The sequence below is a fragment of the Uloborus diversus genome, chromosome 8 (genome assembly GCF_026930045.1).
Source record: "Uloborus diversus isolate 005 chromosome 8, Udiv.v.3.1, whole genome shotgun sequence".
Classification (NCBI taxonomy): Eukaryota; Metazoa; Arthropoda; class Arachnida; order Araneae; family Uloboridae; genus Uloborus; species Uloborus diversus.
In genome coordinates, this window is record NC_072738.1 from 128,803,779 (window position 1) to 128,830,651 (window position 26,873).

Genomic DNA, 26,873 nt, shown 5'->3' on the forward strand with positions numbered 1-26,873 from the left:
GCGGTTTGTATTGACGAAATTTGTGAGACTTGTGAAACTGAACAATTAAAACGAGATGCATATTTAGGAACGAAACAACAATTGATGTGCGAATTGCCTCCGAGGTGAAGAAAAATTTTATTCAAAACTAGTGGTACCCGCACGGCTTTGCCCGCAATAGAAAATTAAAAGGTCTTTTGGTACGCCTGTATATTTACAAATAATGTATGGTGAGTTTTCTCGCCAATTGGCATGTGCTCATGTTACGGTTCCACGTTATGATAATTTCGTAATTTACTCGTCCATCTTATGATAATTTTGTTCGGTAAAATGTTCTTAAAATTGGAATAGAAAAAGAACCACTTCGAATTTTCGAAAAATCGCTTCGGAGATGCACATCCCCATGATAGAAATCATGCTGTACCAAATTTCATGAAAATCGGTCGAACGGTCTAGCCGCTATGCGCGTCACAGAGATACTGACGGACAGAGATCCTGACAGGCAGAGAGACTTTCAGCTTTATTATTTTTTAGTAAAGACTGTTATTTAATAAATAAAAAAAAAATGTGATTTTTGAACTTACTTAAAGCAGGATCAATTACATAAGGGATTTTCCCTTCAGGCCATAATCTTCGTCTGCCTGTAACAGCATTTCTGTCCTTAAAAGAAGGGAAAAAATGCATAAATTGATCACGATCACTAAAGGATAGTTCCATGTGTGACTTACTCTACTAGTGAGCTAAACCTAAATCTTAAAATGACCATGAAAATACTATTATGACAAATTACTGAGTTTCACCTGTTGTTTAACCTTGATTGATTTTTGAATTATATATCCTAGCCATTAAATTTCATCCACTTCGTTGCATATTCTGTGTACATGTATAAAGCTCAGTTGTGACTCACTACACGAAAAGGAAGTGATACGGTATTAAGTACAAAAACTCCTGTTTTTTATCTCTGTTTAGTGAAAAAAAATTCTTTTAGGTGGTTGTAACTTGTAATAATAATAATACTTTAATTTTATATTGCTATTAGATTAATGAAATATATAATTAGTTTATGAAGATTAGATTAATGAAATATATAATTAGTAGGGTCTGGTGGGGGAAAGTGGTCAATGGGGTAAAGTGGTCATACGTCAAATAAATGACTACAGCTTGGAAATAAATGTTCGAATGAATGTGAAAATTTTATTTTAGGTTCGGGGAGTTAGAAACTACATTTTGAATAAAAAATTTCAAAACTGGAAAAATTTTATTTGGTAAAAAAAAATATTTTGTGTAAATATGAAAATTTTAAAAATCTAAACACCTCTTTAAACTTCTTTGGGAAATTTTGTTTGTTAGAATTAGGAACAGATTGACGGCACAGGAAGCTTCCTACATGTCTTAAGACCGCTTACTCATTAGCAGTTAGCTGAATATATTTTAGATAATTTTTTAGAACCATTTCAGTAAGATGGGGTAAAGTGGTCATAATATTAGGCTTAACGAATATTGTTCATCTAATGTCACTTAATAGTTAAGTATAAGGCAGATATAAATTAAATATTAATTTCACTTAATATGTATTGTTTTTACAGTAAATGGGGTTACATATACGGGTATATACGTATGCATACGCATATACTCGTGTAGGCGCGTATATAAACGTATTCACACAAATGCACCAATAAATACGTACATGGGCATCAGCGATATGGGTATTCTTTATCTATACATTCGAATATACACGTATATACTTGCTTTTACTCGTATGTATACGAACACTTATATACTCAGGTAGACGCGTATATACACGTACGTACTCGAGTAGACTCTTACATACAAGCATATGATATACAAGTATACAGGGTGAGTTTGAACTAGTGGGAAAATTTTTAAAAAGGTGTTAGAGGGGAGGATAAGAAGAAAGAATCATAAGGAACATATGGTCACACACACAATGCTGGCGCACTACATGCACGCAAAGCCAAAGACTGATGGATGCAAAACAGGTCCCAAATTTGTTCTACTAAGACAATTTTACGCAGCATTTCCATTCGTAAGAAAGTTTTAAAGCGATTGAAGAAATTTGTGGCCTGCAGCTGTAATACATGCGTCGCAAATCACAAAGCACTCTCTATTTTAATAACAAGACTTTTGAAAAATTTTCAGCCGTCGCTGCGCCTTTGTTGCGATGCATGTTTTAGAACTACTACGGGCCGTAACTTTTGAAAAGGGCTCTAAATATTTCTTAAAAACTAAAATTTTGAGTAAAATCAACTTTGTGTAAAAAATTTGTGACCGTTTTTGCATCCATCAGTTTCTGGCTTTATGTGCATGTAGCGCGTCAGCGACCATAAGCTCCTTATTATTCTTTGCCGTTTATCCTCCCCTCTCACACCTCTCAGATTTTTGCTCAAGAGCTTGAATTCACTCTGTAGGCATGCATGTACATAAGCGTATATACTCGTGTATACATATATGTACTAGTGTATACACGTAAATGTACGTATATACGTCTTTTCAGGTATATAATTGTGTTTACACGTATACATACGTATATACTCGTACTTTCTTTATACATGTATATGCGTGAGTCGACACGTACAAACACGCACTGGATGCATCCACGAATTAACTCGTGTACACCCGTATATACATTTATGTACACTTATGTATCTATCCACATGTACACTTGTACATATATGCGTATATACGTCTACTATACACGTATATACTTAGGTATGCACGTGTATACTCGAGATACAAGTGCATACATGCATATGACGTTTGTTTATACGCATACATACACGTGACACGTATATAAACATGACACATATATACTCATGTAAATACGTCAACACTCCTTTAGGTAATCACGTATACAGGCATATATACTCGTGTATACACGTATATACTTGAGTAGGCACGTGCATGCATGTAACTGATGTATACATGTATCTACTCATATATGAACGTGTTTACTCATGTTTACACGACATGTATATACTCGCGTATACACAAATATATTAGTGCATATACTTGTAACCATAAAAATAACTGAAATATACAAATATTAGGGTTATTTAATATGGTTTTGCATTTATTTTTAACTATGACCACTTTACCCCGTGCTATGACCACTCTCCCCCGTCCCATGGGGTAAAGTGGTCATAAATACAAAGGGAAAAGAAACTGTTATAAAACTAATTAAATCAAATTTTTTTTTTCTAAACTTCAATGTACTGTGTACTTTAATAATGCAATGTAAAATAACAACAAAAAAAGTTGAAGTGTTTAAATAATTTGTTGTATTTATTATCCACCAAAGTTAAAAACCTACGATTTTATGACCACTTTACCACACCAGACCCTATAACATGACATTTTACGCGTGACTTACACTACATGACCAATGTGACTCACGCTACTTCTCCAAAAAATATTTTTTTACGATAAAAATCCATACAAAAAATGCATAAAGAACGAATTGTTCTTAGTTTTACATAAATATTAAAGTTGAATCTATTATGTATGCAATTCTTTTTAGAAAAAATGAATGGAAAGGTAAACCCACAATTCTGTACTATGGTGTAGTTTGGCATGGAATTAGCCTAACGTAGATATTCTTGGAAAACAAATAGTTCTTATATAGGGGAATGTGGAGCAAAGTGAAACAGCAGGGCAAAGTGAAAGAGTGGGGTAAAGTGAAAGAGCGGGGTAAAGTGAAAGAGCGGGGTAAAGTGAAAGAGCGGGGTAAAGTGAAAGAGCGGGGTAAAGTGAAAGAGCGGGGTAAAGTGAAAGAGCGGGACAAACTGAAAGAGCGGGGTAAAGTGAAATGGTGAACTATTTACTGTCTTTAGCATCACCTATCTGGAAATATTTTAACTGTGAAGAAACACAAGTAGTCTATTCTAGTCAGAAAAAAGCTACCTCTGGATATTAAAGCATTGATAATACAAACAATTTTCAAAAATTGATACTCATATTGAAATACAGTGGACGCTGGTTAATTGAATCAGTGGTTATTTGAATCAACCGCTTTAATGAATCAATTTGTCAAAAACAGAATGAAATCCAGCTTTATTGAATCAGCCGCTTTATGAATCAAAACTGTTTACTGTCCAACTACGGATTGTAGGGAACTTTTAAACGTCCAGATAAGACGAATCTATGTGAATGAGGGGGAAAAGTAAAAATTTGATGCGCGTATTCCGCTCATTTGAATGAGACTCTGCTTCTGTAAAAGCTGGCATCGCTAAAAAAAATAATAGATTCGTCCATTTCCGGCTGTAAAACGGATGTTTGACTTTCCATACAATCGATGGTCAGACAGTAGAAGCTGATTCATAGAAACGGCGACCACTGTATTTTGTTTTAAATCAAAAATTATTTTTAATATTATAAATTGATAAAGTTTTTGTTATTAATAGTTTAAATATTAGTTGAGACCTACTAATCAGTGCGCTATTTAATTAGTCAATATCAAGTTTATTTGTATTTTAAATCTTTTGCACAATTAATCAAGTGCATGCGGAGCAAAGTAATGTAGTTCATTTCGTTTACTCATTTAATCACTCATTAAACCACTTACGTTTTCATTTACTAATAACTTCATTTGCATTTTTTCATTTAATAATTCACTTAATTATTCATTCATTCCCTTGTTTTCTTATTCATTCACTATTTAATTCACTTATTTATATTTCTCGTACATTAATTAATTAATCTACTTATTCATTCATTTATTGCTTCATTATGTTTTTACTTTTATTCATTTTTCCTCCTATTTACCCTTTCATTTGATCAAAATATTTTTTATAATCTAATAAAAAATATTTCAAAACAAACATTTTTGTTTTTCACTTTAACCCTATAAAAAAAAGTAAAAAAAAAATTTCACTTTTTTTTTTTTGAAGGTACACATTTATTTCCAAAAGTAAACAATAATGTTTCAACCAGCGGTGTTCCCGTAGGGTATACTCCACATGCGCCGTATACTCTCAAACATTTTTTAGCCATATAGCGTATACCCTCAAGCTTCAAAATTATTCATATTATGTCAAAAAGTACATATTGTGCATTAAAGTAAGAAAAACAACGTTAAAAAAAGCACAAATTTGCCAATTACAGCAGACACGTGTTTCGTCGTTACGGGGAACGCCTTTTTCAGTGCAAAAAGTAATGAGCTTATGGATGAAAAGACATCCGACAAAAGCGTTCCCTGTAACGCCGAAACACGTGTCTGCTGTAATTGGCAAATTTGTGCTTTTTTTAACGTTGTTTTTCTTATTTTACTGTTCAGCACAATATTTATTTATCTTATCTTATATTGTGCATAACTGATTACTGGGAGTGCACCCCCCCCCCCCCACAGAAATTTTAAAACCAAATCTCCAATTTGTTCATTCTGAAATTCTAAGTTAGCTTAATTATTTCACTTTGCCCTAATTGATGCGTTGGCAACCAAGTACAACTTAACTAATTTTACAAATATGTACTGATGCAAGGGTCTAAATACCGTGGGCACTTTGAGTACAGTATCAAAGCGTAATAGTTACATATGATAGCGATTTGAACATAATAAAAGTATAACTCTTATTGACTTTTTAAATATTAGGGAAAAATTCTCAATACCTTGCTGAAAAACTAAAAGCAAAATTCTATAGAGAACTCCAAATGACTGAAAGAGATCTCTAATGACTAAGTGCAAAAATTCTAATCATTGAAAGAAAATCTTAATGAACCAGAAGAAATTCTGTGAAGTAAAAAATAGTAACTACAAAGGAAAACTCTGAATACTGAGAAGATCCCAATGACTTAGTGAACAATTCCAGTGTTTGAAGGAAAACTTAAACGATTGGGAAAGGAATCCTTAAGATTAAATGAAAAAATCTAATGCTTAAATGAAAAATTCAAAAGACTAAATGGAATCATAATGACTAAGTGAAAAATTCCAAAGCTTAAAGGAAAACTTCAAAAGACTGTGAAGGGAATAATAATGACTTAATAAAAAAAATATGTCTAAAGGCAACTTTAACAGTCTGAGGGGAATCATCATGACTATAATTTAAATCTTTAAAGGAAAAACTCCAAAGTCCGCAAGGGGAATCTTAATACCTAATTGAAAACATAATGTGATTAAGGTAAAAATTTAGAACACTAAGGGGAATCGTATTGACTTCAATTCGAGTGTTTAAAGGAAAACTTTAAAAAACTGAAGAAAATCCTAAGAACTAAATGAAAAATTGTTATTTTTGAAAGAAAACTTCAAAAGACTGAGGGGGATCTCCTAATGAATAAGTCAAAAATTCTAATGTATAAAGGAAAACTACAAAAGCTTGTGAAGAGAATAATAATTTGAAAGTGAAAAATTCTAATGTTTGATTGGAAATGTCAAAATATGTAAGGATAAATCCTAATGACGAAGTGACGAGCTCCAAAATATGCAGCTTAACTACAGAGTTTTTCTACAAAAATTAGTAATACATTTATGAAAAAGCATGCTTAAAGATAACTCAAATACAAGGAAATATATGGCAGTAATATTTCGCATTTAAATTGTCCAAATCATTAATCATACTTACTTCAGGTGTAAAACCTAACATATCACCTTCAAAAAGATCTGGATTTTCCATTGCACGATCTCCATCTAAAATAAAGTAGCTACTTTAGACAAAATTATTAAAAGTTCGAAGCAGGATAAAAAAATTCTGCAACTTTTTCTTTTGTTTGAAAAATAACACACTTCGGCTTCACTTCCCTTTGATTCAATCTGTCAAATTTTTAGTCTATGTAGAAATGTAGTTTGGTTTTTATTAATAACTATTCCATTTTTGCTTCCGAAACATGAAACTAAAATTGCAGATAATCTGAGTATAATGTAGTAAACATTTGTTTATTACATTTGACTCAAAATCTCTAACTTTCTCGTTTTTTTTTGGAGCTAGAAATATTTTTCGGTGCTATAGTTTTGAAGATAAAAATGTTTGAATTTCTTCCGTAGACGCCAGCGTTATTTTTTTTTTAATTTTTTTTACTTGCTCAAAAAATACCCTCAAATCGAAAGATCATTTTTTCCCCACTTTAAGTCATTCATGGGAATGAGGTGTGATGGATCAGTTAATTTCAAACAAAAAATAATTTTGATCGAATCTACAACCACGTAATTTTTTTTAAGTGGGAGGAGAGGGGGGAGGAAGAGACCGACGGACATTGAATCGTTAGTTGAAGGTTCCTTGAAATAATTAATTTTGTCTTCTGATTTACTTTAGAGGCATTTTCATTATTCTTCTAGCTTTTTACCATCCCCCCTTTTTTGTACGGAAAAGTAGGGTGGTTATACATGCATTCATAACAAATGAGGGAACGGGAAGTTCTTTTAGATTTTTTATCGAAAAACAAAATGAAATAAATCAGCAGCTGTAATCATTTTATACAAATATGCAAAAACTTAAATCTTTAATGATTTGTATAGACCCTTACCAAGGGTAATTATACAAAATAAACCTCATAAAAGTGGTACTGTCAGGAATTAATCCTAAATAAAAAAAATTAAGGAAATAAATAATAGGAAAATAAATTGGCCATCATGTTCACTTTTCCAACTGAGTTGCAATGTAATATAATATATCCCACCAAAAATGACAGTATTCAAATTTTGATGTCAAAATGTGAATTTGTATGGAGAGAATTAAAAATTTATTGAAATATAATTTATTGATAACAATGACTTGTAATGAAATTGCCATTCCATGTGATGGAACGGGACATTTGAAGTAAGATTGTCAGTAGATTTTGTTTCTTAAATTCAAAAGAAACAGGCTAGAAAATTTTATTTTTGATCATGTTCACTTTTCCAACTGAGTTGCAATGTAATATAATATATCCCACCAAAAATGACAGTATTCAAATTTTGATGTCAAAATGTGAATTTGTATGGAGAGAATTAAAAATTTATTGAAATATAATTTATTGATAACAATGACTTGTAATGAAATTGCCATTCCATGTGATGGAACGGGACATTTGAAGTAGGATTGTCAGTAGATTTTGTTTCTTAAATTCAAAAGAAACAGGCTAGAAAATTTTATTTTTGATAGCAACAGTAAAGACTTGTCATAAGAACTAGGTAGAACATGAAAAGCTAATCATTTTGAAGAAAATAATTGAACGATATGCAATAAAATGCCTGCGACGGAACGGGACTCATACGAGTCCCGTTCTTTTACGGACATTTTACTGCATATTCTTCAATTAATTTATTTAAAAACAATAACTTTTGATGTTCTATATAAATCTTATGCCAAATCTTTGCTGTTGCTATCAAAAATAACATTTCTAGCTTGTTTTATGCGCATTTATGAAACAAAATCTATTGACTAAATTACTCTAAATGTCCTGTCCCAACACGTGGATTGGCCCAAAATTAAAAGACGAATTCACTGAGCAAATTTAACTTTAGACGTTGAGATGCTGTTTCATGATTTAATTTTTAAAAAAAAATTGTTAAAAATATTCACTTGTAAACCAAAATGAGTGAATTTTTTAGGGAAAGTTTTCAACCTTGCCTGTTCAGTTGTATTAAAAAATGAGTCGGATTGTAAGATTCTGATAATGGAACAGTTCGTTTAATTGAAACTCGAATAATTGGTGCCCTTTTGCAATTAATGGCCAGGGATATGTAACTCATTTTTTTTATTTACCGGCTAACTATCAATTAACCTTATGAATGTTCCACTACCTTCTCTGATACAAAAAAAATGTTTTGGATTAGTTAAAATGACTTTCGGCTGATCTGATTGGCTTTCATATCACAGAAGTTGTTGTTGTAATGTCTGGAATATATGAAATAAATTTCTTCCACTAAAATTACGTTGCGTTTTAATGGTTTACTTATTGCTATCTCATTGATATTGAGGATAAATAATTAATTTCAAGGAATTCAAAATATATTACATAACAGTAAGGATGAAGGCTTTCACGGCCGGTTTTAATGAAGTTGTGAGATTCCTGGCTGTTGTACCGTGGTCTGAGGGGGACAACACTCAGACCACGGCACAACAACCCGCAATCTCACAACTTCATAGTACATGTGTAATTAAAATACATCAATTTAATTTTTACCATGTTCCACATGACGGCTCTCCGCGAGATTTTGAGAACACAACCCGCAAATTACACAGAAAATCACTATCCAGTTCATGCTGAAGCAGTAAATGACTAAAAAAAAACCACTGCATTCCTTAAAATGTTATCATTACCTTGCTTTTTGATAAAGATTTCCTTACACACTTTCAAACCTTTAGCTTCACTTTATCGACGCTGTCATGTGTGAAGAATCCCACGGTTTTTTATGCCGTAAAATTTTGAAACATTAGTTGAAAATCTGATAAATGTTTTTATCCTCTAGGTGTGTGTAATTCCTTTAAGTTGTTGGTGGTTAGGTTATTATGTAATAGCTAAAACTACATAATAATCGTCTTGATTTTTCAGTGAAAGAGAGTCATATACATGGTTTTTGAAAAAAACATTTTCGCTTGCTTTACTGAAGAATGTGACCGTATTCCAGTGTTTATTCCAATCTTAAAGCTTGTGAGACTTTGGTAGGACTCCCCAATGGGAGGTCACGGGAGATCCCTGTGACCTCCTAATTTTTTTGTTTAATTTTAATTCTGAATAAGGTAGTTTGAAAACGTGCTCAAACAAAGTAGGGGAGACCGGGGTTAGTTGTTACACGGGATAAGTTGTTACATTCGAATTTAAAATTAACCACCAGTAGAAACTGATTTTCCATGCACCAGATGATAACTCTCACTCATCTGCATTCCCTTACGGTCACTGGAGTGCAAGCAGTCAATAGCAGGGACAGTGCTCAAGGAAGACTGTTTTTTGAGTCTGGAAGTAATTTTTCTTTCCGCTGTTATTTTTCTAATTGTGACTAAGCCGTTGCAGATAACAGATTGATTTCTATACCACGTGAAAGCCTACATTTTCAGGCATGTGCTAACATATTTAAAAGTTTTGTACAAAGATATAATACCAGTAATATATGGGCCACGATTTGAAGTGGCGTCATATGGGGCAAGTTGTTACAATTTTGTTGGGGTTAGTTGTTACAAGTAACAACTTACCCCATGCAAGTTTTAATTTCATATCATGTTTTCTTTTGAAAGGTGATATGGCGGGGGACTATAAAAACAAGACGGACAGGGGCAAAACACCTAAAGAAACATACCTAGAGGCGGGTAAAGAAGTAATGGCAGTTAGTTCATTACGAAAGGCAGTCGATCAATGCGAAATAAATTTCATGATAATACAAAGATTCTGCAGTAAGATGAAAAATGATGGTAAGTAGTATTTCTGATATGTTTCATTGCATAATTTAATTCATATGAAATACTGTAGTTGGATGACGATAATAATAATAATAATAATTCTGATCTCTTTCATTGTATGATTTAATTTATTGTTAATATGTGTTGTTGAATAAATAATAATTATAAAACCAGTGATAATAATGACAAATAATGTATTATTCGAATTTAGGTCTTTTCTCCAACGCCGCAGAGAGCGCAGAAGTGAAGACGGACCGCAAGCGGAAACCATAGGTCAGCCCCACTTTAACAGATACAACAATAAAAAATACTTTGCAAGCCGAAGCTGGGAAGCAAAAATCCTGAAAAGGAAATTGTCTCGAACTAAGAAGAAATCAACAGACACAAAGGCAGAAAAAAAGTGCAAAAAGGTGCATCCAAACAGTGCATCCTTCGGATGAAGATGATGAAAACTGGTTCTGCATAGAGTGCGCTAAACCGTACTTAGAATCCAAAACACCATCTAAATAGCTTCAATGAAATTGTGACGATTGAGCACAGGACCGATGTGCTAAGTTTGATGAATTATATGCTTGTAAAATTGTAATTCGGACAATGATTATGATGAAGATAGTTTATCGGAATAAGTCATTAATGAAGCAAATTTGTAAAGCCAAAAAAGTTTTTGATTTTTAACGTGGTTGAGAATTTTTATAATTCTAACAGAATAAATCACTAAATGTGTAAGATTTATTTTACTACTTATATATATCTTATGTAGCAACTAACCCCATGCAGTGTAACAACATGCCCCGTGGTTGGGTAAGTTGTTACAATGTACATGTATTCAAAGGACTTGAAATATTTTGGAGTAGTGATTTCTAATCATTTTTTAAAAAAATATGTAATGAATGTTAATCAATCTAGATGCATTTTAAAGTTTCACACATGTAAATACTTGAAATAGTAAAAAATATTGAAAAAAAGTGTAACAACTAACCCCGGTCTCCCCTACTGATGTACAACTCACCTTACTTAAAGTAATCCATAACACAGGACTGTCGCTATTTTTGCTTAATTTTCACACAATGTTTTCCAAATTTTGTATTTTCTGAAAACTTTCTTCAGTTCTCTCATGTCTTGCAGAACACTGTTTTACAATGTTGATGCTCTAAGAGCTTTGCGTATGTCATCGCTTCAGTTGGTTTCCAAAATCAAACCTTAACACCGAAGCAAGAGAGAATTTCGATACTAAAATTGGAAGAGAAATTATAGTATTTTTTTACCCAAAAGTTTTGAATTCCACGTAATTTGAGTCATTTTTCTTTTGCCAAGACGATCCGGTTTCGATCTCCGGCTTGGCCACGGGAATGAACTCTGCAGCTCTATCGTCCTGTTTGGAAATTAGAAGACTTCGTGTTAAGAGGATGGTTGATGAAGGAATTCAGACAAACAGTTTGTGCATTACGAAAAAGTAATAAATCATGAAGATTTTGAATCTTTATCTTTACTAATAATAAAGCTGAAAGTCTCTCTGTCCGGATTTCTGTCTGTCTGTCAGGTTCTCTGTGACGCGCATAGCGCCTAGACCGTGCGGCCAATTTTCATGAAATTTGGCACAAAGTAAGTTTGTAGCATGGGGGTGTGCACCTTGAAGCGATATTTCGAAAATTCGACGTGGTTCTTCTTCTATTCCAATTTTAAGATCAAAATCATCATAAGATGGGCGAGTAAATTACGAAATTATCATAACGTGGAACCGTAACATGGGCACAAGCCAATTGGCGAGATACGAAATTATCATAACGTGAAACCGTAACATGGGTACAAGCCAACTGGCGAGAAAATTCACCATACATTATTTGTAAATATACAGGCGAACCAAAAGACCTATTAATTTTTATATTACGGGCAAAGTCGTGCAGGTAGCACTAGTTAATAATAAAGCTGAAAGGTGTCTGTCAAGCGGGTGTCTGTCCAGGCTCGGCTCTTGGAGTAGGCGACATAGGCGGCTGCCTAGTGCGCCAGATTTTAGGGGCGACAAATTTCGAAATTGAAAATTTTCTTAAGAGTATGAATATCTGTTTCAGAGCCATAAGATTCATTGCTTTATTGCTAAAAAAAATGTTAATAATAATAATAATGATTTAGAGTGTGTACCAGTCCTTGGATATGGAAATAAAAAAACCAAAGTTGGAGTCGGCATGTTTTCGAACGACTCCGACTCCTTTACCACAAAATCAGTCCGCCTCCGAGTCTTCGACTCCGACTCCACAGCCCTCGGCAGAGCCGGCCCTGTGTCTGACTAGTCTCGGTAGTGAGTCTCTGAAAGTCTGTGTGTCTGAATCTCTGTTACGCGCATGGCGCATAGACGGTTCACCCCTTGGCACAAAATTAGTTCGTAGCACAGAAGTATGCACCTTTAAGCATTTTATTTTTAAAAATTCGGTTTGTTTCTTTCTCTATTCCAATTTTAAGCTCATTTTTCACATTAATTTGAACATATGAGGGAGAAATATTTCCTTCACATTTACAAGTTGAAGTTTACTTGAAGTATCTACGAGTATTGGAGGAGCTGTATAGGGATTATTTTTAGAAAACCAAAGTTCAAGGCTTACCTTAAGCAAGCCTAATGATTCTAAATGATTCAGCTTATTAAAATGAGTTAAATTGAAATAATTTGACAGCTTAAAAAAGTCGTTACTTTCTCAGTTTTTATGGAACCAAGCTCAGTAAATTAATTAAAATATCATATAACAGGCGCTATTGCAACGTTCTTTCTAAAATGTTTGATTTGGAAAAATGTTTAGTCGTTATATATCGGTGCATGACTACTGGTTCTGATTTAAAATGTTGATATTTGTTTTCAGATAATAAAAGCATTTTTAATTTAAGCTAATTCCAGGCAGAAATGTTTACTTTTTCTTTCGTTTAGAGAGTATGCAGTTTACGGTTCTGTGTTTGATTTATTATTAATTGAATGTTATATATGAAATGTTACCGCATGCGTGTGTAAAATGGTACAACTTTGTGCCAAGGGGGCAAAAACGGGCCACTGTTTCCATGGTGATGATTTTGATCTCTAGTGGTATCATTTTCGAACTTACGAGCTCCAAAAAATTCACCAGGTAGTGTAACCATTTTGGTAGGTAAAGAAGTTTTTTAATAGATTGCCATTATTGTCGTATACCTTAGATAACTTAGTCGTTCTTAGTGCCCGTTTAAGCAATTTGTTGTTAAGTGAAAACGAAAGGCACAAACGATAGCAGTTGATTAGGGTTACAGATTAATCATTTCATGACATAGTCATTTATGCAATGGAGGTGCACGCAAGGCTCAAACTATTGCTATCTATTAGAATTACTGATTGATTATTTCTTTATTTCCCGACATATCCATTTATGCAATGATACGAGTAAACTTTCTACATAAGTTAGTCATCTGTAAATAAGTTGTGCTGTTTTTCATTACAACACTTGTGGTCAAATAGCGTTTGAAGTCAAAAAGTAGTTGTCACACTTGGTAATCTTTGCTTGAACGCCGACGAAAAATTTTTCATCCGACTTGTATCGCTTCTGAACGGATTTAAAAATGAGCCACTTTAAAAACTTTATGACATGTTTTTGAAGCATTTTATTTAACCAAAAACGAAACAAACTTTAGCAATTATACAGCTTAGAAATCCTGAGAATATCACTTTCACTAAGACCGGTTTTTGCACTAACGTCATGCAATGTTCTTCCATCCTTTGCAGTTATTGTCTTCAACTTCTCCGCTGGGTTCTTCAGTTTCTTGCTGAAGATAGTTTCACCGTACATCATTATCGAATCATAATCGAATGGCGTGAGCAGTTCGTGCTGTTTCGGATTCATCTTAACGAATTGGTACTCCATACCTGAAAGACATCATCATTAAAACAACTACAGTATAATCTCGATTTAACGATTTTCAAAGGACCGGAAAAAGTTATCAATAGATAAAGAATATCGTTAAATCGAGGAGCATAGGCATAGACATTTAATGCAGTCAAATCCGGATCAGTGAAATGTATCATTAAATTGAGAAAATCGTTAAATCGGGTACCGTTAAATCGAAGTTATGCTACTACAAATGGAAATCGAATGATATGTTACAGATATGGACTGATAGGGTTAGTTGGGGCAAAATAGAAACAAATTGTTTTATCAGCAAGACCCGACTGCGATTCTTAAAGACACTGGCCACGAAATTTATTTAACCCCCCTCCCCCCACCGCTCCTACAAACTTATTGTACATGGTGAAGCAAAACATTATTTTGATACTTGAGTATTAAAAAAGTCATGCTAAATTTGGCGGTACCTGTTATTACAATACATCTTTATACATAAAAGGCTACTTCTGTATGTAAGTATGTCCGGGGTAACCTTCAAAAATACTGGACCCATTTTAAACATTTTGTCACCACAGCTGCATCATCAGGATGCAACATAGGCTATAATTTATTTCTAAAAAACTTAGTTTAAAAAAGTTATGATGGAAAATTTCATGTAATTTCCCCAGTGTCATTCCATGCCAAATCATCCAGAGTTTTTTGAAAATGCCACCCACCATCTCCGATTTTGATCAAATGATAGATTTGGTGTACTTGTAGATTTTTTTTATACTGAATATGAAAATTTTATGTATTACTAAGATTATTCATAGATATTTTATAACACACCTATAATAGTTTCGGATTCAAATTTAATGTTTTCGGTGTGTACTGTAATTCAAAGTATTAAAACCTTTACTGATACTTGATCTTACCTTATTGTGATGTTTGTATTTATTTTGTACACACCTGAATTCTCACGTTTTAGCTTCTTTCACACGTGCTGGCTTTCATTTTAGGGAAAGCGCAGTTTAATAAACTTTATTTTTGAAAGGAGTTTCATTTTTTTGACTGAAAATATATAAAAAAAATGTATTTTTAACGACTGCCTGTGAATGGCCCAAAGAGGGCCGACGCATTCAGGAGAGGATATTCAAGAGAACATACACATTCAAAAATTACAAACTCTTCGCTCTTGATAGTTCCATTACAGTAAAAGAATTTTAATTTTTACAAGTTCTTTCGCGATGTGGCATGGATCCAGGCACGTCACGGATCCGCTACCTACTATCCTGTTCGTTAGAGGAGGTTGATTGGAAATTCCCTATTTGGATGAGAAGAGATTCGCTTACAAATGACTGGATAAAGAATGAAAATTTACGGTTCCAAGAACGTACCTGGTTGTATGTTTTCGTAATGAATGTCAATGTAATCATCCCGATCCGAACGGGAATGTTCGTGGAAGAAGCCAATTGCATGTCCAAGTTCGTGCAAAACTGTTCCAAACTGCCAGCATTGAGGCCCAAGAGACAGTGGCTGAGCACCTGATGTTCTTCCAACATGAGAGTAGCACCTAAAGAGGGAGGAAGAAGAAGAATAGTAAAACGTAAGCTGGTGCGTACTTAGATATTGAGTTTTGGGAGGTGCACATCGGCATCGTGACAAAAGTCAAATGACAAAAGTCAGAACAAATAACTGGATTTCATCTTTGTTCTTCGATTAAAACTATTGTTGAACTTTTTTTTTTTTTTTTTTTTTGCAGTAATAGGAATTAGAAAAATAAATATTATTTAAGAATAATGAAGATATCCTGAAAACAAACATTCACTCTAGCCAAACTCGGCGAAATTTTCACTAGAAAAAAATGACAAAATCATTGAATATTCGAAAACAAAATTTCGCAGTATTAAAAATGTTTAAATAAGAGTGTATTTGAAGAAGACAGAATTAAAATATAAACTCTTATCTACTTAAACTGTCTTTCAGATGATATATATAGGCAACCCCACACTTTTTTTTTAAGTTTTCAAGACTAAAAATACTATCACTCTTCACTTACTCGTATAGCGCGGTATGTCATCGTGATGGCAGGGGATGTGGAGTTCGAGTCCGACTGATTTTTGGGTAAAGGAATCGGAGTCAGGAGTCGAAGACGTAAAGTTCCAAGAGTCGGAGAGTCAGTCATTTTACCTCTTAAGTCAGCAACTATGCCAGTGCTTGTGGTGCAGTCGGACTACTTTTGGGGTAGAGGAGTCGGAGTCGATTGTTCTAAAATTTCTGCAGTCGGAGTTGGTCATTTTCCCTCTGACTCTGCAGCCCTGGGGGAAGGCACTAAAGGCGCCAAATGCAGAACTCCCCTCATTTTTTATCACACTTTTTTACTTCTATTTTCCAAAAAGGAAGTATTGTATCCGCGAAAAAATTTCCACTCAAAAATCGACCTTAATTTCCATTTTGCTCACCCCCGAATGAATGTTGAGTTTTTTTTTTTTTTTTTTTTTTTTTTTTTTCAACTCGACCACACGTGGATAAGTGCCTAAAGTATAGACCCGCGAGATATCCATTTTAACGATTCCCGAGTTAATTACAACGAGTTTTCTCGTGACGTCTGTATGTACGTATGTATGTATGTATGTGTGTGTTCGATGTAAACTCTTGTGGTGTTATAATTTGTCCGACACTTGGCGATATATCGCCAATCTTTTGGTCGTCAAGTCTTGACGCCAAATTAGCGAAAAATTTGGCGAATTTTTTTTAAATTTTTAATTTGGTTTCAATTTGGAAACTGTTGGTGATATTTAGAGAGTAAACTATTGAATCACATTAAAATTGCCAATAATGGGGAAATGACATGAAATTGTAGTAAAAGGAAATCATGTGATGCACACATCAGCTCGTTTTTTTTCAGTGAAAACTTTCAGTGAAAACTGCGTTGAGCATTCTTGAGGTGGGGGAAAAACCATTCTCTTCATTTGGCGACATCGTCACCTCATCTCACCAACATTTGGAATACATCGTATACCAGTAACGCTGTAAGTAGCGCGTGAGTCTCATAATCCGATTCCTGAGTGAGCATGAGTTTTGATCCTTACTGGGGGCAGTGCATTTCTTCTTCAGAAAACATTTTTAAGCTTAAATAATATTTTTGAAGTGAAAACTTCTTTAGACGATTTGGGCATTTTTTAAGATGGCGCGTTCAACTCAAGTTTCGCAAGAAATACAATTGCTGCGAAACCACTTGACGCAAGTTAAACCGTACAGTAGCCTAATAGTCACGTGATTCTGGTCAAAAATGAAAAATGATTTTTTATTATTTTTAAGCAATTTATTTTTATGCATGAAAAAAAAAAGAATAATACCAACTAAGAATTTATTTTCAAATATTTCCTATATTTGCATCAATATTGACTTTATAAACGAACTGAAATAAACCATATCGAAATGTATATAATGCATGCTCGGATTGCTGATAAACGTAAAAACTAGACTGTAGCAACAAATTTCTATATTTACCCATTTCCTCGCACTATATTTAAATACTGAGTTTCTTCTTTTCGTTTCACAAAACGTATGCAGGTTTCGTTCATGATGTGACTCATAGCTGCTCTGATCATGGGCTTTACATTCTCTAAGCAGAAAGATAAACGATCAAAATGTGTTGCATACATCAATGTAACGATTAGTACAACATCTTTTTAGAAATATATTATCTCACTTGTTCTTTACTAGAGAATGAACACACACCGGAGAATGAAGAACAAATTACACTAGTCATCATCAAAAATGCATCCGGCTCAAAAATAGTTACACTGGTGTAAGAAATTAAGAGAATTTTTAGATTTGGTCTATTATCTCCAGAACTACTGGACCGATTTTAATGAAATTTGGTATGTACATGCAGTGAAACAATACAAAACAAATAACCACCCAAAATTTAAAATACACAAGCATGATCATAAATAACACTCGTTAGAGTAGGATGGTATGAAACAGTGGTTGAAAAATTGAACAAAAAATATGAGTTAGTAGGGGGTATGGTCCCTCTAACTCATATTGGAATTATCATGGTGGATTATGCATTATCCTCATTATCATGGTGGAAGTTCTGTGACCATTGATGAATGATGTTTCTCTGAAACGGGCTATTTTGTTCACTACTTCCATAATATTTTGTTTGAAAACTAAAGCTATGAGCAGTGAGCATGCGGAAAAGTTTCACCAAGATATCTTTGCTATGGAACGCAGATATCAGGGTCATTGGACTGAGTTAATTCTCAGCAAATGCTGCTGAACTATTACAAGAAATGGTCCTTCTTTGACGTACAAAAAGCAATCGAAAATGAAGCATTTACAGCAATATGCTAAAGGCAACCACTGCTTTTCAAAAAATAAGCATTGTTTAATAAAACAGGACTTATTTAATAACATTTATTGCACAGATTTTTTTTTTTTTAATTTTTAACATTACCTTTAAATCAATGTGTGGTTGATGTGCATCCTTGTCCAGTGGTCTTTTATGTATCTTGAAAGCAAGAGCTAATAAAAAAAAAAATCCACTACCATATTCGTTTTTCTCGACCCAAAATTAGTATAAATTGAGTATTTAAAACCAGGATGCAGACAAAAAGTTCTTTTTTGTTGAGTAGTGTTATTATTATTGTTGTTGTTGCTTTTACTATTACGTATTGTTATTACTGCTGTTGTTGTGGTTGCTATTACGTATTAAACGTGATTACACTATATTTTACTTTCGAAATTTTATCGGAACTGTTTTGTGGTATCTGTTTTGACTTTCGGTTTAGTATTTCTGGTGAAAAAGAATCACTTGAATCCCCAGAAATCAATTATGTACGAGTTAACGCTGTTCACTCTCTGACAGATGCAGATCCAGATGGGGGGGAGGGTCATGGGACATTACCCCCTCCCCCTTTTGTCAACAAAAGATAGCCTAAAGTTGCGTTTTGTGGATTTATATTTCCAAAAATATGCCTAAGATCCCCCATTAATTCCCCCCCCCCCACCAAAAGGACACTTATGACCCCCTTTCTGGAAATGACCCCCTCCAAACCTGGATCCACCCCTACTTTCTGAAATACTTTTTTTGCCGAATGTTATGTGAATTATTGCTATTTTTGAAAAGATAATATTTGTATCAAAGTTTGATTTGAAAAGTTGCTAAAAGACATCAAAAGCTCAATTTCACGAAAGAGTGAATTTAAGAAAACAATTAATAAATCTGGGGATTCTTCACACATCTAAAAAGAAAAAATATTAGTTTACTTACTCAATTTGGAGTCAATCACGAAAGGAATTTCAGCATTAGGCCATTTCCTTTTCTCTGCAACTACAGCATTTCTGTCCTAAAATCAGTAATTTCTCAATAAATGAAAAATATATTTTTATCAATACGTACATAGCAATCTAAAACAGCAATTAAAGTACTGAAATTTTTTTTGAAACTGAAGTTTTTGAAAAACTCCCACAAATTACGTGCATAACGTAGGGGAAAACTATGGTGGTTTGACCCAGTTTTTAGAAATATTTTTTTCTATTTTTTCCTGACCGTTACAAAATTTTCCAATTGACATTTTTTGTTTCCTTGTGGTATCTGGCAACTTTTTACACTGTTGATTAAGTGATGCATAAAAGTTTTTACTGGAGTAATCGAGTACCTTGATGCTAGAACCAAGTAAGTCCAGGTTCACACAAAATTAGTTAAGTTAAGACCTTTGGTAAGACAATTTCGGTAGCATTAGTGGCCAATACAGGGTGTATCAGTACAGTGTTTACCGACTTTTAGGGCCGATAGAGTTCACCTAGGCGATGGGAAATCAATAGCAATGCATGGTCGGAAACGCTTTCCTGACGCGATAGTGACGACACAAGGCACAAGAAAGACAGGACTCAAATGAGAGGAGGAAACATGTTTATTATTTTTAATGTAGCAAAGTTGCTGGTAAGTTTTTGTCTGGTGTACACATAGAGTAAAGAAATTAACCTAGATAGGCCCCGTCTAAGGTAAAAAGGAGATGGAAATGAAGCCGGAATTATGGGATACAGCGGTGCAATGATGAGTGGGATTATGATAACATGGTCGCTTCGCGAAAATGATTTTCACCAATCTCGCTAAGGGACCGAATAAAGTAGATGGCGGATTGGTTTGCATTTTAATTTATGTTTTAACCCCTTGCCTCTCGCTCCCGTGAATATGCCGGGCTGGGGTTTCGATCTTCATTTCTCGCACCCGTGATATTGCTGTTCTGGGTTGTGCAATATTAACTCGACGAAACGATTAAAATCAATTCATTTCTAAGACCCGGAATACATTGTATTTTTTTTATACACTAGATGGCAGCACCAGCCAATTTTAAACGAAATTGCGGATTTTAAATGTGATTGCAGAGATGCAGGAAGGAATTTTAGTACTAACTTACTAGATTGTGACATTGACCTCTGTATCTCAAGCTTTGAAATTTACCACACAAGAAAAATTTACTTATCTTTACTTATATTACATAAAAGATTAATAATTTTTTTTTAATGTTTAAAAGACATATTTCTTAAATTTTCGCTGCTTGCTTGGGCTTTGCTTGTTAACTTTTCATAAAATTGTATTTTTTTTTTTTTTTTTTGAATTTCAATCTAAAAAATATTGAAAATGAAAAATGGAATTCACATGTTGTTCATACACTTATTTTCATATAATTTTCTTAAATAAAAAAATAGACACTTTTATGACCGTTTTCTTGAAAATTATCCGATTGTTAATGGGTTAATACAATTTCTAAAACGTGCTTCATAAACTTCCAACAATATCTAAACTTGAGTTAACTACCAGTTGAGATCCAATAATGGAATGTTTTGAATCTAAATGTATCTCAATATATTTAGCGAGAAACTAAGGATCTTGGGATATAGCGGTGCAACTTCCGCCTTCAATTTCTTTGTATAGCGGAGTCTCTCTATGCAATTTCTTTATTCTATGGGTGTACACGATAGATGTCGTTACATAAACCGAAACATCAGACGACGGTGCATTTGCACACGCGGTTTTTGTTTCCGCGCTCGCTTTGACGTTCGATCTTCAATGCGTCGGAGATGTGAGGCATGCATCACGGCCTGGGGTCGTAATTTCGAGCACCTACTTTGATCACAATGGTTGGCTTCTTCATGTTCCTTTTTCTTAGTTTTTTGCTGTACTAAGGATAATAAACATGTTTTCTTCTCTCTTTCGTGTCTTGTCTTTTTGGTGATCTGTATCGTCACTACTGCTCTAGGAGAGCGTTTCCGACCAAGAATTGCAGTGTGGTTTCCCATCGTCTAGGCGTACTCTATCTGCCCTGAAAGTCTGTAAACGCTGTGCTGATACACCCTGCAGAAGCTGTTATCTTTCCCACACTTTCGTGAGCATCCAAACTGGATCAAACCTCCCCTCATGAAGAAGGTTTTGCTCATCATAAAAGAGGAAAAGGTTGTAGAAATGATGCTGAAATAATTTCATGTCTAATGAGATGTCATTAGAAGGTACCTGTAATAATTACAGCTAAGGAAATACCATAAAATTTTAAACGAATTTAATTTACACTAGTAAAGATTATGATTGCTAGAAATATTTCTGTCGATTTCATTTTCAAAGCGACTCTTTCTGTGGCTGTACCGGTCACTGGATGAAGAAACTTAATGACTATGTATCTATCTGTTTTGGACAATGATGCAACATCTTCTTTTTCAGGATAAAAAAAAAAGCTGAAGTTACTTACAATAGATCTTCCAAGAATATTTTTTAGAAAATTCACGTCCATTTACTTTTATGGAACAACCAATGTACGTAAGAAAGTTTTGTTGTTGGTAAAATGTTTTAACAAAAAATTTCCATTCTCCAATTTTTAGGATACCATAGTTGTATGGATGTCTTTGAAATAATCACCTACAATGGGTCATGAGACACAAGAGACAGTCAAGAAAGAGAAAATAAAACAGTTCAAAGAGAAATCAACGCATTTCTTTGGTACTATACAAAAAATAATAATTGAAAAAGAAGCATGTTTGAATTTTCATGATTATTTTGCCAAACTCGTTTTTCACGAGCACTTGGTTATAGCGAGTTAATATGACGGTCCCTTCATGTTCGTTATTAACGAGTTCGACTATATTTTAAAACCTAAACTCAGTGCAAAAATCTTCGTTTTCTTTTTCTAATCGTCTCTGCTTAAAATATTGATTTCTTTGTCCTTGACTTTCAGAAGTAATAGCCCGTACGATATCGCGAGATCACGAAATCTGCTGAAAGAAATGAGATGAGATTTTGAATGTCAGTCGAAAAATTTTGAATGTTAGTCACATGAAAGTGGAAAAAAAAAAAAAAAAAAAAAAACAAGACAAAGAGTTTTCTAAAACTTGACTAGTCTGCGTCATGGGAAAACTGTTGTCTTGAACCTTTGAACCTTGAAAGATCTGGTTATCGCAAAATGAATCTCAGGTGTTTAAAGATAAAATCATGATGCACATAGCTGAAAAAAGATTGAGAGAATGCATTGCGTTAGGATGTAAAAAAGAATTAATTTAACTGATTATCTATTGAAAGTAATTCCACATACGTTTTCGTGAGAGATTCCAATGATATCCCCTTCAAAGTATCCTTGAAAAATGTCATTATCAGTCTTTGCTTTATCTAAATGAAAACAATAAAAACAAAAATTTGTTTTCATATTTATATTCTGAGAACTGGACTTAAAAACATCACATAGATGGCAGCACCAAATAATACAAGGTTTTGTTTCTTTAAGTTCTCTGATGTTGAAAAAAAGAAAAAAAAAACATTACTTCTTTCAATTTGTAAAAAGTAAAACACACACACATTATTCAGTGGTGCCGTGTCTTTATAAAGGGCATAACAGTAACACGGACTCACTGCGCTACTGAAATCTCTATCTCCTGAAGGGTACTCCGCAGTATGTGTGGGGTGTGCAGAATCGCTCTCGAGGGAATGGCCAAGGACATTTTAAATTGTAGTGTAGTTTGTTCAATTCTCCAAAACAACTGCCCAAATTATTTTCACAAGTTTTGTATTGTAATAATATTTTATAAAGAAATTGGACACATTTCAGAGAACAAAATGTTGAGTAATTTTTGCTGCTGCCATCTAGTGTTGAAATAAAGTCCCAAAATATTCTTTTATTGAAATTTTAAACTACTGCTGAAAAAGAAGTTCAAAAATATTTAGAAACAGTAAAACGCCAATAAATAGGTAAATCGAAAAATAAAATTAATCATAATGTAGTTTATTCTCTATGGTGAGGTCCACTATACACTGTGGCACTGTTTACACCCATATTAAAATAATTAATACGAATAAATTTAACTGCTTAAATTTTACCTCACTACATGTTATTCAGCTCAGACACTCCTACATAAACATACCTCTGCACACAAACAAGTCCTTACATACATACACACACGTAACTGCCCGGGAGGAGGGGCTGGCTTGGTAGGACATGAGCCGTTTCTAGAAACAATAGCCTCCAATGAGTAGGGTCCTGTCGCAACTCGTGATTGCGAAAAACATAATTTGAATTCAAAGAGTCAGAATTCAAATTAGATACACACACGCACACACATACACACACACACACATATATATTCTTTTTTTTTTTTTTTGAGCAATCACGAATGCTAATTGTTTTCACTTGACCGTCCTTGATGTTTGGTTCCTTTATCAACTCCACCGTCCTCCGCAGGCGTGACTGTCCTCCGGTAAGCCGCTTCTCCTGGTCGGTGGCGTCCAAGTCCTACACATAACGCTCATACACATACACACTCACACACATCTTTACACACATACACGCCAACGTGACTTCACACAGGTCTATGTACACACACAAGCCTACACATACGCAACTATACGCACGTAACCCGCTACTGATTGTGAAAAACATAATTTGAATTCAAAATTTAAGAATTCTTCTTTTTTTTTTATTTTTTTTTTTTGACGCAAATTACTGTTTTGGAAGAGTTTTTTCGCGTCTCCATTCATTGACTGATCAAAGTAATAAAGAAGTTTTGAACACTATATACCCACAAACTAACAAATACGTTCAACTGTACCTCAACTTCAATCCTCTTCACAGCCTCCACATCTGTGTTATCTTTCTTATATGAATAGATCTTACTTTAACTTCTACTCCCATTTTTTAGAAAGGAAACTGCCAGATATGTTTCAAACTAATCGTTAAACGTGATATATAAGATTACTCTAAGCGAATTATGAGTTAAAACAACATTAAAAGTAAAAAAAGAAAATAACTTTTTAGTTTGTAATGAAATATATAATAAATAAAGCGATGAAATCTAATCCTCTGCAAGCTTAAAAGGACAAACTAATTATTCATTTAATAAGATAAACAGTTGTGTAATAAAATTAATCTATGCCTCAGTGACTGTGACATACGTATTGTTAGGCTCTGAGAAGTTGAGCTCCGTCTCTGACAATGTTTTTCTGTTTCGGAAAATAGGGATGGAAATTGGCGCAAAGTTGAGTGAAGAAATTTTCTTAGTAGTTTTTCAAAAATATTCCAATTAAAATCCGAGCCAATAACAAGTCTATTTTTCACTAAACTCCCTCAAAACAGGTAAACATAGTCAAGGTCACAGCTCCACTAACCAGAGCTGCACCATAGACTAACAACAATGAGTGTTTACAATCATTTTCTGACGTAATATATTTGAAGTGGTCCAGTATCCATGTGTTTGTTGAAAATGAAACTTTTTATGCGAGGACTTTGAAATTCTGATCGGCAAACTTTTGTGTGATAAAAGTCGCACGTGCACTCTTCTCGCTTTCTTTCTTTCTCGCTGTCCATGATTGCGTGTGCTGCGTTGAGTACACCTGTTGGTTATCAACAGAGCAACCATTGGAACCATTGGAAAGAGATAAAATGGAGGGAATGAAGACTCATTCGTGAAGCCAAAACCCAAGTCACGTGATGGATTTGAAAGCAAAACATTGGAAGAAATCAGGTTTCGTTCACTTGTTTCACGCAAAACGTGCCAACCATTCGTTGTTGTTGAATCACGTGACTTGGAATCTTTGGATCGGCTTTTGCCAAGCCAATGATTGGTATTGCTCCTTCCATTTACTAATTCTTGCTCTAAGATTGGAACACGTGTGTATAACCAAAGCATTTCGAGTGTTGTTTTTAACATATTTTCTTCAATATAATATTCAATTTTGATGAGAATATGCCTAAAATGTCTTGGCCGGGACTCGGGCAGGAGTCTGATGGGTTCAAAGCTTTGCGTTCTGCCGATTGAACACCACTGTGAATATGAAGAGATAACGTTTTCGGGCTTATTAGGGCGTGGTCTTAAGGAAAAAGAGCAAAGGTCAATAAGCCCGGAAACGTTAGCTCTTCATATTGACGCCGGCAGTGAAAGCCTTAAGTAGTTTTTACCACTGATTATCAGTGAGACTGTGCTGAGCGGTAATATTAGCAGGTGTAAGAAAACAATAATTTTAAGAACAAAGAAGGTGGAGCACAGTGATACATATGCATATATTTTGTAGTAAGTTACCGCCCTAAGCCAGGGCTATAGCAAAAATACTTAAAATACACCACCAGCTCAGCAATTCATTCGAGGACTGCAGTTTCGAGCTTTTTAGCACTCATCAGCCCGGAATAGGAATCACATGAGCTGGGGGCAAAAAACCTCTTAGGGAGCCGAGAGAGCCAAACAAACTGGTAGCTAATGTAGAATTAGCACACCAGATGAGTGACCGCAGCAATGGTGCGGTTCAACTCAAAGATTGATGGCAAAGCATGGTATTTTGTAGTAAGTTACCGCCCTAAGCCAGAGCTAAGGTGCTGAGCAGGTGGTATATTTTAAGTACATATGCATATAATTTTACGTAACTAAATGAATGATAAACACAAACTATACTATTCAAAAGTGATCGATGAATAATCAAAATGTTTTCCTGTAATACAAAAGTTTCACCTCTATCGTGTGTCTTTACGACGCATCTTGCTTTCGTTGATATATTAATTTATACAAATGCCAAGCGTCAAAACTTAATTCATTTGCCTTAAGGCTTCTCAATATTTTTGAACAATACATACAATTAAAGTTTTTGGGTGCAAATCCCATATCTAATGGTAACTACTCATTGAAGGTTCGAAAGTACACAGGTCGTAAGCTGGTGAATCCTTCAGTCCTATTTTGAGAAAATTCTCATTGAAGCAATCCGTGCCCGGTTAAAAGCCGAAAAATGTCAACAGCGGAACAGACGATACACTATTCCAAACACGGATCTCAAGCTGCTTCCTTAGCTAATGTGGAAGTATCCAATTTTAATTTATTCTCAAAAATATCCATATTTTAATGAAATATGAGCAAATTCTAAGCATTACATTGCTTTAAAATGGAGCGAAAACATGATAAAAATTTATTAATTAAAAAAGCATTTAAAAATGTGTACGTCACTTATGTTGAGCAGCTGAGTTGTTATCTGCTAACTACGAGAGATAAAAGTGGATTTTACGAAAAACATATGAAATAATGCAAAATAAAATTTAACAAAAAATGTATCCAAAAGAAGATGGAAAATGGGGCTACTTGAGGAGAAGATATTTATCTGCTAAACACTTAAGTAATAAAATTACAGAAACTTACAGTTTGAGCATTCAACACCTAATGCACAGATAAGACCAAAAAATGAAACCAGAAATTTTAAATGCTGCAT

At 34.1% G+C, this 26,873-nt stretch overlaps 1 protein-coding gene and 1 long non-coding RNA gene across 2 annotated transcripts; both read right to left on the reverse strand.

Moving 5' to 3' along the window:
• Positions 1-563: 563 nt before the first annotated feature.
• On the reverse strand, positions 564-9,219 carry LOC129227585 (uncharacterized). The gene is made up of 3 exons (XR_008580852.1): positions 9,094-9,219; positions 6,555-6,619; positions 564-639 (listed from the first exon to the last, which is right to left on the reverse strand). It is a non-coding gene; the product is annotated as an uncharacterized LOC129227585 (long non-coding RNA).
• Positions 9,220-13,909: 4,690 nt separating this feature from the next.
• Positions 13,910-26,873, reverse strand: LOC129227961 (astacin-like metalloprotease toxin 5). The gene is made up of 6 exons (XM_054862585.1): positions 26,804-26,873; positions 22,732-22,805; positions 19,419-19,494; positions 17,648-17,762; positions 15,532-15,707; positions 13,910-14,178 (listed from the first exon to the last, which is right to left on the reverse strand). Exons 1-6 carry the CDS (start codon positions 26,871-26,873, stop codon positions 13,943-13,945), a joined length of 747 nt encoding a protein of 248 aa, XP_054718560.1. The 3' UTR covers positions 13,910-13,942.

Excerpts from the sequence above, each read along its gene's own strand:
- LOC129227961 (XM_054862585.1), bottom strand. The coding sequence starts at position 26,873 with ATGCAGCATTTAAAATTTCTGGTTTCATTTTTTGGTCTTATCTGTGCA. Across the intron at positions 17,763-19,418 it reads CGTGATTGACTCCAAATTGA|AGAATGTAAAGCCCATGATC; the intron begins GTAAGTAAACTA and ends CTTTCTGCTTAG. Across the intron at positions 15,708-17,647 it reads AATATAGTGCGAGGAAATGG|GTGCTACTCTCATGTTGGAA; the intron begins GTAAATATAGAA and ends CTCCCTCTTTAG.